Raw genomic sequence first — 16,727 nt, 5'->3', positions numbered from 1 at the left:
ACTTGCCACGTCGATGCCTCGCCTCATTGTCAAGGTCATTTCTGTTTGCGTTCTTTGTGCTGTGCTGTGTGTGTGTGTGTGTGTGTGTGTGTGTGTGTGTGTGTGTCTAAAGGCATGTGGGGGGGTTGCGGGGAGGTTTGTTGGGCGAAGCCTTCCCAAACTATGAGTTTTTGACGACCCAAACTCACCTCTGCACAAACAGCACCTCCCCTTTGAAAAGCACAGCTGTTTCCTCTGATTGACCTCTCTGTCTCTCTCTCTCTCTCTCTCTCTCTCTCATTAACCAGGAAGTAGCAGCGGTCCACTGGTCCCCGTCCAGAAAGCTGTCGTCCAGTCACAGCGTGTCTCAGACCTCCACAGGAGCCAACATGGCCTCCGTTCACCACGGCGGACACTGTAAGTACGAAGTTCAAGTTTGTACGTTATTGTTACATCTTGTGTACAGAGTCAAACTTATTTTAGTTTGGCTTCCTTCAGACAATGTAGCAGCATAGATAGCAGCATCAAACGGCAAACAAAGGGATAGAATATAGAGTGCAAGAAAGAGCGAACGATGCAGTAAACAATTGTAACATAATGTACGTGTGCATGTCTTCCCTGTAGTAGTAGCAAAGTTAGGTAAAGTTCTTGTGAACAGCTTCACCGTATAGGTTATGTTCCATATATACAAAGCAATTTGTTGTTTAGAAAGGTGCACAAATCTTAGTTTAGAAAGGTGCAAGTTGAGGCTATGTTCCATGTATACAATAAAATGTGTTTAGAAAGGTGCAATTTGAGCATAATAGTGCGAGTGGGCAAGGGAGGGGGCGAGGGAGAAAGGGAAAAGCGTTTTCCCTTGCCCTGTTTCACTCTTCTTATCAGTTCGTTCATGTATCTGATTGTTCTGGGAAAGAAGCTTTTTTCACTCTGTGCCCCATGCATGCCTGCCTTTGTTAACTTCTGTCAGTGGTGGAAAAAGTACTCACAAGTTTTTTTACTTGAGTGAAAGTATCAAGTATTGGTATCAAAAGTACTCCTTTTGTAGAGCAGATATACAATGACTTGAGTCATTGACTACTAGCACACAAGCCTCTCCAATTGATCCACAATGCCGCAGCTCGCTTGGTCTTCAACCAGCCAATATTCTCACATATCCCCCCCATATCTCCGCTCCCTCCATTGGCTCCCGGTTGCTGCCCGCAAGAGTAGACTACAAAACTCTGATGCTGGCCTTCAAAGCAACTAAAGGTAAATGCACCCCCATATCTTCAAAGTCTGATCGGACCCTCCAAACCCTCCCATGCGCTCACATCAGCCAACGCAGGGAGGATGGCAGAACGTTCACTGAAAACGCCGGGACAAAGCTCCACATATCCCAAACTCTTCTCCCTTCTGGCTCCAGAACTATGGAATGCACTTTCCCTTGCAATCAGACTCACTCCAATCTTTCGCCGTAGTCTTAAAGCTCACCTCTTCAGACTCCATCTTAGCCCGTAGCACTTGTCGTAGCACTTTCCCTAGCCTCGACGACCTTACAGGCGTATGCAACTTATGTCATTTAGACATAGCACTCAAGTGTATACGCATAGTTTCATATGATATTCCACTGTTTGACAGGTGTACGTATGATTCTTGACTATTTCTATCTATTTGATGTATTGTCATGTGTTGTTCTTGCTTACTGTAAATCGTGCTGGATTAAGAGCGTCCGATAAATGCCTGAATTGTAAAAAAGAAAAGAAAAAGGGGAAAAAAATGCATTTATAACATCATCCAAGGGTTTCATATGATCCCTTTTTTGAAAGTGACAACTTTGACAATGTTCCAAACTGGAATAGGAGGATCGGGTATAGGAAACTCCAGAACAGTGTTAGACAGTCAGGCAAACACGCTGTGTTTACACAACTCATAGATCCATGTGGGTTCGCTGTCTGTCTGGATGATATGCTGTACATCACATGACATTCCAGGCCCTGGTGGCGCAGCAGCTCGCTGCGATTGCACCGCGGTTGCACCACCACTTCAAACGCTCCTCCGAGGCTACAGCTATCCGCACAATTCCCGGGCTGTGTGCAGTGGAATCATGCACGCCACGGCTCCCATCTAGTGTAGGCTAGGGAGGCGATAACCATTGCTGTGGCTGAAACGAAACCCCATGTCTCTGATTGCGTTCCGTGGTCCGATAAGGCAGACCATGTGCCCCTCTATGTTCACTGATTTGGCAGCTTTTTAATGGGAACGGTATCGCGCCGCGCGGGGTGAGGTTGCCAGATACTGGTCTTCCATTACTGCGATAGCGGCCGTGTGTGTTTGGTTTTCCTTCCAGAGTGGCTTGCTGCAGAGCACACAGAGATAGGACCTATACAGCGAGAGAGGCTGTGAGCACCATTACTGCCTCACACGTGTGGCAACTAAAACACACACACACACACACACACACACACACACACACACACACGCAAATATTAAACATTTGGGTGAGTAGAAAAGACAATGACTGTGTGTGTGCGCACATATGTGTGTATGTGCGTGAGAGTGGCATGCATGCGTGCGTGTGTGTGTGTGTGTGTGTGTGTGTGTGTGTGTGTGTGTGTGTGTGTGTGTGTGTGTGTGTGTGTGTGTGTGTGTGTGTGTGTGTGTGTGTGTGTGTGTGTGTGTGTGTGTGTGTGTGTGTGTGTGTGTGTGCATGCGTGTGTATGTGTGTGTTGGGGGAGGGCATGTGTCTGCTGTGAAGCGCTGACAGTGTGAATCCACACTGATGGACATGATGACAGACCATGTGCCTTCACAGCGGCACAACACACACACACACACACACACACACACACACACACACACACACACACAGACGGCCTCTCCTCCTGTCTACATGGCATCAGCAAGTGTTTAATTTTGGTCTCTTTCCCCCTGGTCCTAAATCACGACGATCGTCCAAAAACAGAAGCTTGTTGTTGGGTCTTAGCCAGCCACCCGTTTGGGTTAGCCCCCCCGTCCCCCCGCCCCCCCGCCCCCACCCCGGCCTGTGTGTCAACGCTGGCGCTGGCGCTGTGATTTACTGCAGGGTCACATGACAGACGGAGGTGGCGGAGGGAGTTGTCTGCCCTCCTCACCTCCACCTCTCACTCCAACACTCCCCCGACAGGCGTTTTAACCCATTTAGACCATGAGGTTTCTGAAAAACCTATGTTTCTATGTGAGTGGTGCTCAACCCTTTTCATATCAATGGACCCCAGAATTATCTGTATTATGCCGCCGGACCCCCATCTGAGAATGTTGTTCCAGGGACCACCCCAGAAGCAAAGATATGAGTTAAAAACGTTCTCTGTGAAAGAATATATATTCAAAGATTTGCACACGTTTTGATGATTTAAAAAGAATAGCAGATCTACAAGCTTGTAGCGCAGCACACGGTGCCGCGCTATGAGCTTGTATATCTGCTATTTTTCAACGGCTAATGTATGAAATAATGGTTAAACGCCAAAGCGTCACAGATATGTGTTCCCGTCCTAAATGGGTTAAATATAGAACGACTCCTGATGAACGGGACCACCACCGTACAAATTAATATGTTTTTTTAATGTTTCAAAGGTATTAAGCTCGCAATGCGTCATGACGCCAGCTTGTAGATTAAATTTCTTTGCTACTTTCAAAACAGTACTGTGTGTGCCTACGTCCTGACGTCACTCGCTCATCCCCTGGTTCCAAGGGGTTTGCGGAAGTTATAACAACAAATCGTCTCATATAAGAATTGTGGTCCAAAACACACAGCGATATATTGTTGGGGATGTGTCTCTGTATCTGTGTCATATTTGATACAGCCCGTTTCTAGTGAAAATGTAACTAATTCAGCATTAGCGTTTTCTCGCAGTCAGTTGATTCTTCATATCCATATGGGCGAAACGGCCAGGATGAACACAGTTCTTGTGCGAGGCGATCTAATATATATACAGTATATATACTGTACCAATGATGTTGTACGTAATCATGTTGCGATTGATTGTGCCACTGAAGGCCATGTTTGTATCAGAACATGTCAAGGCGAAGGTTGAATGGCACTGATATTTGACTGTAATTAGAGCCCTGGGAGCTCAGTAGATAGTCTGTAGCATAGTATAATTATCATTATACTGTATAGCATAACTCCAGTCACGTAACTGTAAACATCCCTAACCCCCCCCCCCCCCCCCCCCCCGCATGTCTTCCCTGTCTTGAATGAACCAATATTAATACAGTATTTGATTTATTTGCTTTAAAGAACCTCTCTGCCCCACACACACACACACACACACACACACGCTCACACGCGCACACACACACACACACACACACACACACACACACACACACACACAGTCACACACACACACACACACACACACACACACACACACACACACACACGTGCACACACACACACACACACACACACACACACACACACATAAGAGAAATGAGCCCTTAAGGCATTATTGATTTGCTGTTGGAAAGGAGGACGGGGTAACATTGGCAGGGCGAGGTGTTGTAGCCCCGAGACAGCAGTGTCTCTCCAGGTGACTTCAAACACCAGCTGCTCTCTAACTCCACACATTCTGATGAATGCCAAGTGCTGCTCTGATAAAAAAAGCAGTGGTGGGGAAAGTAAAAGTCGATTGGCATCAAAATGTACTTAGGGGCCCCTTTTCATCGGGGCAAGCGGTATATAGACGGCGAAACCTGCTGGACGGCAACGGAACGGTGAAAAGAGAGAATATCTTGACATCGACGGCGTCTGCCGTTATACCGCCGCCGGTTCTGGCTGCCGGTGCCGTCTTGTTTTCCGTTTACCGTCCTGCTCCCGTCCACTAAAATGACTTCCGGTTTTGCCGGCGTGGCGGCGTCTATTACCGCTTGCCTGATCCCATGTGAATGCAGCATTATCCCTAAACTTCTTTGCCATTTTTTTAAAATCTACATCAACAAATTATTTTGAGTTTATAGATCTGCTATTTGAACTATTAAAAAATAGTAAACTAAGCTTAGGTTGACACACCGAAATGTGTCGGCACCCGTGTGAAATTCATTTCAGTGTGGACGGACGGACAACGGTCTCCGGGGGGGGTGGGGTGTGTGTGTGTGTGTGTGTGCGCGCGCGTGCGCGCATTGTATACACTGTATACACCGTATACCAGGGAGAGGTTCTGTGATCCTATCATTAGCTATCCTAGTACCAGAGCATGTTCCCCCCCCCATGTCAGGAAGGGAAGAACAGGAAATCCATGCACAATTTCAGCAGGATTATCAGCAGCCTCTGATAACCATGCAGGGCTTCTCTTGGCTGGTCGATGAGATGCTGCCATGGGGGGCGACTCCGCATGGACCCGAGGGAGAGGAAAGAAGGCAACCCAGAAGCACTGTAAATGCATGCTGTCTGGCCATACCTCTGCTGTGAGGTCTGCCTGACCCATTTTGAGATTTTGAAGTGGATTATCTTTGCCCCCGTGATGGTTCCCCTTCCATGACGGGGGAGTCAAAGCGTCTGGAGACAGTAGCCAAATAACATTTTGTGAGCAGTGGGTGCATAGTCTTATGCACCCACTGCTCATGAAATTAATTGGAAAATGAGCTACATTTCCTGACCATCTGTCCACTGTACCAAGACATTAGAGACACATACTTCCCACTGATTATAATCACTCCCATATCTCCTGGGCGAAGTACAACAATGTGCACAACATGCAGCAGCAAGATGTGTGAGCTGCTGTGATAGGAGGAGGATATCAAATGGAACACAACAATGACCCTAAAGACTACTAACCATTGTGCGTATTCCTGCACTATCTGCATCAAGTGATCTCGGTACATAGAAATTGATTTGTTGAAGATTCTGACTTTCAATTTGACATCAATTTAGTTTTGATTGTATTGTTCCACTTTTTTGCTTTGTGGAAACATGTAAACATGTTTTGACAGACAGACAGACAGACAGACAGACAGACAGACAGACAGACAGACAGAGTCCTGGGATTCTATTATCTGTAAGAATAATGTCTCCAGCTTGGCATGGTGACAGAGTGGAGCGGTGCAGGGGGGAACCAGATACGAGCTGAAGGAAGGGGTTATATAAGCATTGGACACACAGCCTACACTTGGTGAAAACAATGACGTGCAGGCCCAGGGTTTGGGTCACGGTCAAAATGCGATGCGGCATGGAAATGCCCCCCACCCCCACCCCACCCCACCCCCAGGGCAAAGCACGCAGTGGGCTGTCTGTGATTTAAGCTCAACACCCCGCGGGAGGTCACCAGGGGGGTGTCAAGGCTCAGAGGCCTGATGCTGTGGAGAGAGATAGAGAGAGAGAGATATAGCGGTGTTAAGCTGGCGGCTACACAGCTCCAGCCAGCGCGGGCACACCGTGGTCACGTCTTGCAACAGCATGACAGTCTGACCTTGATAATCCATCTGGAGAAAAAAGGTTCTGAAAAGCAGAGCAACACAAAGGCATACGATTCCCCATAATCATAACCCCATATAATGATAACCAATTTTTCACCTGTTAGCTTTCTTCTTTTCTTGCTCCTGTGTCCTTTTTTGCCCTCGGCGCTGCCTGCCTGTTCTCCCACAGTGGTTATCGGCAACATCACGGCTATCATCTCTCCGAGTGACATTGCTGCAAATCGCAATGGTTGGACAGGTTCGAAAAAGCAAAGTTATAACCCAGGGTTTGAATATTCACCATGCATCCAATGCATCCAATCAGATGAAATGAAGGCAGGTGTATAGAGTAGAGTGTAGACTAGTGAACTGAACGTTTTCTGTTTATATCAAGTACTTCATACCAGCCCCTTATGAAACTACTTCTCCCCAAATCCAAATGGATTTCATTTTCCATCCTGAATGGCAGTAACTAGCATACAATGAGAACTGAGAAGATCTCCACAAGGTTTACTCATCAAAACTGATTATAAAACTGTAACCATCAAAGCATGCACTAATGGTGATGTGACCATGGCATGTGCATAATATCAAATCTTAAAAGTTTTATCTGAAATTGATTAATTTATTTTTATTTATTTTTTATTTATTTATTTTGGGGGGGGGGGGGGGTTCATTTAATTGATTATTAATCGGCAGAGCTGTCGATTATTCGATTTGGCTGATGGTCACTTTCTGGCATCCCTAATACCGTTATGCATATCGGCCCCATCTGTGAAAGACGGCGAGCGTTCGAGGCAGTTGAATATCCGATGTTCGGAGTTTCGTGACCTCTCCCGCGCGCCTGATAGAATCAATGGGAACTGTGCATCCTGTATTTCCTCTCTCTCTCGTTCGCTCATTTCTCAAATCTGCTCCAGACAGACGATAACAGGCTCTCGCATATCGACGCTGCGTGAGAGAAACGGACAATGTTTTCAGATAGTTAGGTTCTCTCTTTTTTTCCTCCTCCTTTTTCCCCTGAGATGTTGCGGGGGGGGATCAGAGCCTGCAGTCGCTCGCTGCAACTTCAAGCAAGGAGTCCTTATCTGAGCCCAACGTTCTGACAGAGAGAGCGGTGCGATGGAAAGGCAGAATGAAGGAAGATTAGTATGGTCCTTTGTCAACCGCATTAGCATTGCTGCTGGCGGCTGGCGTACCTCACAAGCAGTGTTGCTTTTCTCGACTAAAACTATGACGAAAATCTTTCATGGACTACATTTCTTTCACTGACTCGAAATAAATGGAAACCAAATTAAATCTAAGCTATGGTGACTAAACTCTAAAACTATGACTAAATAGATTGACAATTTTGTCAACAAATAAAAACTAGACTAAAATGTTAGGAAGGGACTAGTGGACAAGAGATCCAGTAAAAGACACAAGTCATTTTACACTTGCTTGCATGCTGAAAATTGAGAAATTGAGCTTGTTTTGATCCAAAACGCAGCCTGGAAGAAGAATCCGAGATGTTACGATTCTAAAAAGCTGCGTTCACATAGACAGCATACGCCAGTGAAATGTTGTTTTTTATCGCAGCAGGGAACCAGAGTGTTATGAACGCGTACAGAACAGAGTTGTGTCAGAAATCAATAACGTACTAAACAAACATGATCTCGGTGGTAAATAAGTTCAGTGCTCCTGACGAGCAGGTTGGTGCCTCTCATGGTTTCTTCTGCCATCGTTGTGTGAACGTATTGCTGAAGGTAATAAAGCACATTGTGAAAGCGCTTTGGATAAAGGCACCATTTATCATTGACTATTTGATGTACTGTATAATTCCCAAACAAGCTATATCAGAATGTCAGACCTATAGCGGTGGTGTCCCGGGTTCCATCCATCTATTTGTAAAATGTGCGTGTACGACAGTGTGCAACTATATGTGTACTGCATGACCAATGTTTATGTCACGCCAACGCGCCGCTACCTCATTCTCCTGCTATGTCTTTAAACATGCGTCCATGAGACCACTAGCTGTGACTCAAGGCTAAGGGCATGTTGGGTACTTCACCTAAAAAAAGCCAAACCCCCCCCCCCCCCCACCCCCCTCCTGTTTTCTTTTCGTAAGATGGTGGGGGGAGGGGGGGGGGTTCTAAAATAAAAATCAGCTGTCACTGTACGCCTGGGCCTCAATAAGCTCAGTAAGCTGAGGAGAGCACACTAGCTGGAGCTGGTCTCCCCCCACCCAACCCCTCGCTAGCTGTCTCTGTGACCAGGATTGGCCATCCGTGCCCCGGGCAGAGCTCGGTGACCACTCACCCCCCTAACCAAATCCTCCTGGAAGTCCAACAGCCCGCCACAGTTTTCCTCTTCCTTCACTGGGATTCTATTGGCATTGGCAGTACAGAGCAGAGAGCAACACAGAAGAACCTTTAGGTGAGCCTTACATGCTATGCGGTGTTGATTTAGTTTGACTAACACTATGACAAAAAATGTCTGTCGACTACCTTTTATCAGTGACGACCACCAAATGGAAACTAAATGAAAACTAAGCTATGATGACTAAAACTAAGACTAAATATATTGACAATTTCGTCAACAAATAAAAATTTATACTAAAAATGTGAATATTGTTTTTTATTTATCTCTTGTCCACCAGTCCCTTTCCTTCCTAACATTCAATGTTAGGATGGGAAGGGACTGGTGGACAAGAGATCCAGTATAAGTCATTTTACATTTGGTTGCATGCTGAAAATAGCGCTTTCAGCAAGTGTAAAATCTGTCATTACGACAGCATCAAGGCCCGCCAAAATACATTTTAGTTGACTAAATCAACTGTAGATTTAGTTGACTAAAATCTTATTATATTTAGTCGACTAAAACTAGACTAACACTAAAACATTCCAGGTGACTAAATGTGAGTAAAACTAAATGAAAACTATTCAAGAGACTTGACTATGACTAAAACTAAAACCATAGTTTGCTGTCAAAATCAACACTGCGTGCTTGTTTGAAAGTAGCCTTGCGTAATAATGGCTGTCGCACTCTGAATACCTCACTGACTGATTGAGACTGTAGGTGGCTTTTTTTGTTACAGATTTATTTTTGCCAACTTTGTGTGACGTTACCAGTGTGGGCTGGTAACACGAAATATCATCTGAATAAATAGTTATTTAACCACTTTAACTCTATTTAACTGGGGTTCCCCATGGCTCTGTATCTGGCCTGCTCTTGTTTCCTCTCTAGACCGAATATCTTTTGAATGAAAATAGCTGTGTTGTGAGCTTTGTAGATCTGCTATTTTCACAGGCTAGGATGTGGTTAGGAGTATTAATCACAAGTTCCTGTATACGTATTGTCATTGAACTTTTTGTCGGGAACAATGTGCCGTGAACGTAGTTCTTATACAAAATGACGTGTTGCGTGGTGGTTAAGTTCTCATACACCTGGACTGTCACAAAAAGGCGCATCCCCCCCTCCCCGCATTTTAGAGCCGACCAGACTTGACCCGCTGATATCTTAGCCAGAGTATTCTGAGAACATGACAGGCTGGAGACAAAGTGCTTAACCGAGCTAGGCACTTAGGGAGCACTCGAGGGCACAGGAACATCCTCTTTTTGATTTATTTTTATTTCACAGTTCAATTATTGTGCTGTTTTCTTTCTTTCTTTTTCCTCTCTTCTTTTTTTTCATGCCCTTTAAATCACCCCAATGCGTATAGATGACATTTCAATTACTGACGATCTTTTTTTGGGGGGGGGGGTTTCCTGGCTCCCATCATACCTCAGCAGGGAAAAGCCCCGCGGGCCACCGCTTTGGCTAGTGGACAGAAAAACCTGGGCTTATTTCAGTCACCAGCGTGGGCAGAGAGGAAAGGCAGGGGGGCACATTACTGTACATGCACACACCAACTCTCTCTCTCTCTCTCTCTCTCTCTCTCTTGCCCAGCTCTTTCTCGCCCTCATTGTCACACTCTTGTACGTACTCTATCACTCTCTCTCTCTCTCTCTTGCCTCTCCCTCAGGCTTATATGTTCTCCTTTCTCAGACAAGCACCTTCTCCAATATCTTCCGGCCGAGTCAGTCTGTCGAAAAGAAAAGAGCGAAAGAGCTGAATATATTGGGAATATATTGGGTCTCTCTTTCGCCACACAGTGGCCGGTCCACCTTTTTGAGCACTTTAAGTAAAGGAAAGCGGCTGCAGCAGGGGTGTCGATCGGTATACATGTGGCCCTGCGGGCTCGGCCCAATATAGCTCACTGAACCAACCGGCCTCACGGCCTGTCTGCCGGCATGTCTGCCTTCCCCATCGACTAACCCTCGCCAATATCCCTCCCCTCTCCTCTCTTCCCTTCTCCTCTGCTCCTCCTCTCCTATCACCGGTGCCAGCTGAAAGAAAGCATGGCAGTCGAATTAGCAGCTAATAAGAATCAGCAAAAAGAATGAGGTCGGGGGGGGGGGGGGGGGGAAGAGAGATATATCAGGTTTTGGCTTTGGAGAGGAGATGTAAGAAGTCCAGCGGCTTCTGTATCAAAAGGCTCGAGGAGTATGCGTAGGCCTTTAGGATTTGTCTCGTTTTAGTGTTGTTGTTGTCGCCCCTCGCCCCCCCTCAACAATATCACAAAGGTAAATAGAGACTAAGCCCCTCATTTAGACTGGGGCGTTTTAGGCGATAAAGCCGTTTAAGAGCATCATTAAGGTCGACGTTGCCAACATTGCTAATTAAACATTGGTTAGCGACAGTAACAATAAAACGCACGTTATCACGAGCAAGTAAATTGAGTGAGTCTGTGTACTTTTGAGATGTCCTTGACATCTTTTTTATTACTCTCTCTCTCTCTCTCTCTCTCTCTCATTCACGTCCTCTCTCTCTCTCTCTTACACACCAACATTTGCTAACTCACATCCGCTCTCTCTCTGTCTCACTCTCTCCTCCCCTGGCTGTAACAGGGAAACATGACTCTGCAGACGGACAGGGCCGCTTTATAAAAAGACAAGGACATCTTCACGCTTCCATTCCTGCTCTCCCCACTCATGCGTTACCTCAGCGCTCTGCTATGCCAAAACTCTGCACCCATGGAGCCGCATGCCTTCTGGGAAGGCCTGAGATATCTGAGATGCTGCTGTTGTCACCGACCGTTGTGGCTCTTTGGCCCCGAAACCCCTCGTTCGCCCGTCTGTCCCTCCCTCGCTCCGTCCTGACGGCAGACAGACTTACGTGACGTGATCTCTCCTCTCACTCCCCGGTGATAAACGAGAGGCATTATTATCCCCCGCCCGGTGTTTTTCTGTTCGCGCCGGTGTCTGGTTTCGCCGTGACCTTCGGGGTGTAGGATGTCTGACCTGTATTTATGGGACGCAAAGCGGTTGGGAGTGTGGTGGTGGGAGGGGAGGGGGGGTAAAATGGTTTATTTTCGGTTGTTGCGGTCGTTGGACGGTTTCCGGAGGCTCCGCCTCTGTCTCTCTCTCTGCGTGGTCATTGGTTGCGCTACTAACATGCCTGGCGGTGGTTAACGGGAGGCTAAAAGTGGAGGAGTGATGGGAACGTGGTTTTATCACATGGTTTATAGTCTTATAGCCAGACAACTATTCCACAATCTCCCAATGCTATATAGAGTCTGGAACTACAACTACTAATCAGAGCTGCCATTTCCGTTAACTCATAAATTCATTAATTAAAAAGAATATCTTTACCTTTTATTGTTTACTTCCTTTTCTGCTAAGCAGCAAGCTATACAGGTATATGCTTAGGTGATTTCTATTTCTATACGGAATCATCATGTGTGACTCATAGTCATGATCGGAGCTTCCGTTGCTCCAGACTGTATGACATTTGAACATTGCAGTGACAGTCTTGACAACGTGAGACTCCATGGCTTGTAGTCGAGCACGTCTGACTCATGTCCAGTAGAACCCCGGCAGGAGAACCCATTACCGCGGCCCGCTTTGAGCACGGCGGATCAAACCAGTGGGCACTCGACTCCACTTGACTCGACTGACTCATGCAAATGCTTAATCCACGTTCTCCAGGAATAGGACGTATCGAGTGAGAGTAGCTCCGGTGTATTCATAGGTTTGCTATAAGGAAGCTTGCTATGCACACGGACGGTATAACACATGAGAGGTATGTAAGGGTCTAGAGTACCAAGCACCCTATTCTTAACCTCGGTAGTATTCTGTGGAAGCAATTGAGATGTTCTGTGTCTATAGAGGCAAGGCCCACGCCTCTGCTTTAGATATCCCTCCACTCTCTTGTCATTCTTTTTTGCCATTCACATTTGCGCGCACCACTACTGCACGACCGTGAAGACGACTCTAAACATGACCTACAGTAGTCATGATTGGCTGCCTCTTAATTAAGCCAATGGGAGTCTGAACGGCATAAACACCCATACTCTGAACACCGCAGTGCCAACAGCAGCTAATGTTATGAGTTATGAGCTAACTGCAGCTAGAGGAAAGCCATAACAATACACCAACAAAAGAACGTCGGAGTCGAACGAAAGCGGCCGCTACAAGAGCTTGTTGCACCTGGCAGTTATGACTGAGTAATTATCTTTTAATGAGTAGCCTGGGGTCCACCTACAGTATGCTTTCTATGGCATAGGCAAGATCCACCGGGAGAATCTAGACGCAGCTGCACGACATGAGACTAATTCATTAGAGCGACAGAGAGAGAGAGGAGTGTGTCTGTGTGTGTGTGTGTGTACGGGTGTGCGTGTGCTTCAATTTAACAAAGGTGCAGACGATCAGAAATCAGCAGAGAGTGATCGACGTTTGCGCTACTCTATGCCGAATTGAAGTGGACTCGGACCCAGACTTTTCTTTTACTCCCTGGAAATAAAAACGTCTGGCTATTTAGTGCAGCCACTCCATTGCGTACCTATGAGTGTCCCTGTACGTGTCTGTCTGAGAATGGAAACAGCGTTTGTTGACCACGAAGTGTCACTGTTGCGCAGCCTAACACACACAGGGAGGAGGGCCAGTACAGTACAGTACAGTACAGTACAGTACAGTACAGTACAGTACAGTATAGTACAGTACAGTACAGTACAGTACAGTACAGTACAGTACAGTACAGTACAGTACAGTACAGTACAGTTACTGTACTGTACTGTACTGTACTGTACTGTACTGTACAGTACAGTACAGTACAGTACAGTACAGTACAGTACAGTACAGTACAGTACAGTACTACAGCACGAGTATACAGTACAGCACCACTCAGGTCAGACTGGTCTGATTTTTCATCATGTTTGAAAATGTAGCAATTTAATAATGTATGTCCTTAACCATGAAAATTAGCTGATCTATACATCCTCACAACGCACGGCAGTGGCAGTGCCACGTGTTTTGAACTTGTAGATCGGCTATTTTCACAATTCACACACACACAATACTGGCTTACAATAAGTGGCTAGGAAAACGCCTCAATTTCGGGTTCCTTTTTAGTTTTTTGTGCGTTTGTGTGTATGAGCACGCTACCCAGTCCCACCCACACACAGTGAAATACCACGGAATTGCAATTCTGTACATACACGCCTAGGAAACCCAAAGATCTGTACATTTGACACTGAGGGACTGTGAGGGAGCTTTGACGGAGCTATAGGGGCCATATTTCTGTGAGATGGGGTTGGAGCACGGAATGTGCTCAGCTGATTGGCTGAGCACAGAATGTGATGTATGATGATGCATAATGTATAATGTATAAGAGCTCCCCTCACTTCAAACGAGTGTGATTTTTTTTAAACTTAAATCAAACCCTGGTATTGAATTAGTGTGGTTAATAATGACACAACAACCTGTCTGGCAAGAGAAACAACACCGACAACATCTGAGCGATTCTGAAACATCGAGGTTTACGCTGTGAGAGCGAGGCATTTGTGTGTTGGACTGCATGCTTTCATCCCACAGCAGACAGTCCACAGAGAGAGGCAGACCGTGTGTGTGTGTGTGTGTGTGTGTGTGTGTGTGTGTGTGTGTGTGTGTGTGTGTGTGTGTGTGTGTGTGTGTGTGTGTGTGTGTGTGTGTGTGTGTGTGTGTGTGTGTGTGTGTGTGTGTGTGTGTGTGTGTGTGAGAGCTTCAGGGTGTACTATGGGTGAACAACAGACCTTGACGCAGCCTCCTCAGATGTTTAACTCATTTTGGGCGGGGACCCATTTTGGTGTTGGCATTACGTTATGCTTCAGCTATTGAAAAATAGCAGATCTACAAGCTCGTAGCGTGCCACCAAGTGGCGCTCTACGAGCTTGTAGGTCTGCTATTTTTGAAAAATCGTGAAAATGTGCCTCAAATGTGGAATTTTTTTTTTCAGAAGAAACGTTTTTAACTCAAATCTTTGCTTCTGGGGAGGTCCCTGGAACAACATATTTTCAGATGGGGGTCGGAGGCCAATTACAGATCATGTTTAGGGTCCTTGACATGAAATATTGAGTGATATAGGCCTAGAAACATAGGTATTTCAGAAAACTGACATTTTGTTCAGGCCTAAATGGGTTAATGATGCTTCGTAGCATACAAGAGTCAAACGTAAAACAAATCAATGCTCTCCTCTAATTGGCTCTCCGCAGGGACGCCCCGCCAACCAACCGATGCGCGGAACCGCTTACGCATGGTTTATACTCGGCGGAGCGGGGCGGGGTGGGCGGCGAGCAACTGGAATTCACTGATCAGCAAGCTCACGGCGTGCCGCGACACGTCCTGAGCTTCTAGATCGACTATTTCCGGTGCACCAGGCATCCGCCCGCAACTAAGTGTATAAAGCATTGTTTACAAATGTGTTGCTCTTCAGTTCCCTGACAACATTCGTTAGCACTATAGCCCTCTGTCCACCCCCCTGCCAGGCTTCAGCGTAGAATAGATATTTCACGGTCTATACAACACTTCAGAGTCCTGTTAAAAAAATATTGTCTTTGATCTTCAGTCCTTCTGCCCTTACGGTCAGGGTTTGGTCCTCGGGGTTAGTGCAAGAAAACGTGCGCTATTGACAAAACTGAGATATTTCCTTTGATGCTGTTTTCCATCTTCATGCAAGCGTGGTGTGAATCGGTTGAATGACATTCAGGAGTACATTTCGTGCATGACTGACTGACGGGAATCAGGAAAATCCATCTTGTTTCTCAAATACGATCTTTAGGGTTGACTGATGTGTCCACACTGTTACAACTGATCAAAATCGGATGTGTGTATCCACGACTAAACCAATATTATTCTTATTATGTGGATTCTTAGAAAACTGTAAATAGGTGCTTTTTGGAGAGGGTTTTATAGATTCAGGAGAAGAGTTCTTTAAAAGTTCTATATCTTTGTACAAGATCACAGTGGAAGAAAAAGTGATGGTGGCAAACTTTAAAAGATGGTCCAAGGCAACTCTGTTCAGTTCAAGTAGAAAAATCCTTTGTATTATTCGACGTGTGGATATAGGCAAATTGGAGCTGGCAGCTTCAACACCTAATACAGCCACGCAGCGAAACAACTCTTCCTGCTTGATCCAGTCTCCCCCGGCCGCCCAATGATGGGCAGGACATTTGCATATTGTACATTACGTTGCACAGAACCATTAATTATAAAAAATGTCCCATAAGTCAAATTATGAAATGTCAAGGTCTGGTCCTGCCGTCTTCATTGACCCCCCCCCCCCGGGATGGGTGGATATCACACTAATGACATGCAAATGAGGCATACTGTCTGAGAATGTCTCGCAAAGTGGAACGGGGGGTTCTTTTACTTTTACTTCATTTTTTTTTATCCTACGAATTTGCAGCACATTTTTTTTACTCTGTGTTCAACTGTACACATTCGCTTTCTGAGTGTTACATTGATGCAGGATTTGACAGTTCTGTAGATTGGGGTCGCAGCAGAGATAAAAAAAAAAAAAAAAACATCTGTAGGTTAATGGAAATCAAAGTTGGGGTCCTTGAAAATGAAAAGGTTTTTGTATCACTGTCCTAGAAGGTATATTCCTGTTTTGTGTGTTGACTGTGTGTGTGTGTGTGTGTGTGTGTGTGTGTGTGTGTGTGTGTGTGTGTGTGTGTGTGTGTGTGTGTGTGTGTGTGCGTGCAGCTGCGGGCAGCGCGGGCGTCCCCAGCAGGTCAGTGCATCCAGAGGAAGGCGTCCAGAACCAGAGGAACGGGGTCTCCGGGGCCGAGGAGCAGGGGTCCAACGGTGAACCGGTGTCGGTGAAAGAGCGTCTGGCACAGTACCAAGCAGCAGCCGCCGCAGCGTCTAAGAAAGACGCGCTCAGTTCATCGGTAAGCACTGTTGACTTTGTCGACCAAAACTATGACGAAAAATGTCCGTCGACGTACCTTCACTGACGAAAAACTAAATTCAAACTAAGCCATGATGACTAAAACTGAC

General features: G+C 46.1%; 1 protein-coding gene across 1 annotated transcript in view; it reads left to right on the top strand.

The window, feature by feature from the left end:
* Nucleotides 1-16,727, top strand: part of LOC308311337 (uncharacterized protein) — a 71,902-nt gene that overhangs the window by 32,544 nt on the left and 22,631 nt on the right. Inside the window, 2 exon segments of the mRNA XM_080758019.1 lie at nt 288-396; nt 16,431-16,618. Coding sequence (XP_080614145.1) covers nt 288-396; nt 16,431-16,618 — 297 coding nt within the window.

Source organism: Protomyctophum bolini (assembly GCF_963924005.1).
Source record: "Protomyctophum bolini genome assembly, chromosome: 24".
NCBI classification, from domain to species: Eukaryota; Metazoa; Chordata; class Actinopteri; order Myctophiformes; family Myctophidae; genus Protomyctophum; species Protomyctophum bolini.
This window is presented reverse-complemented; position numbering and strand designations above follow the sequence as displayed.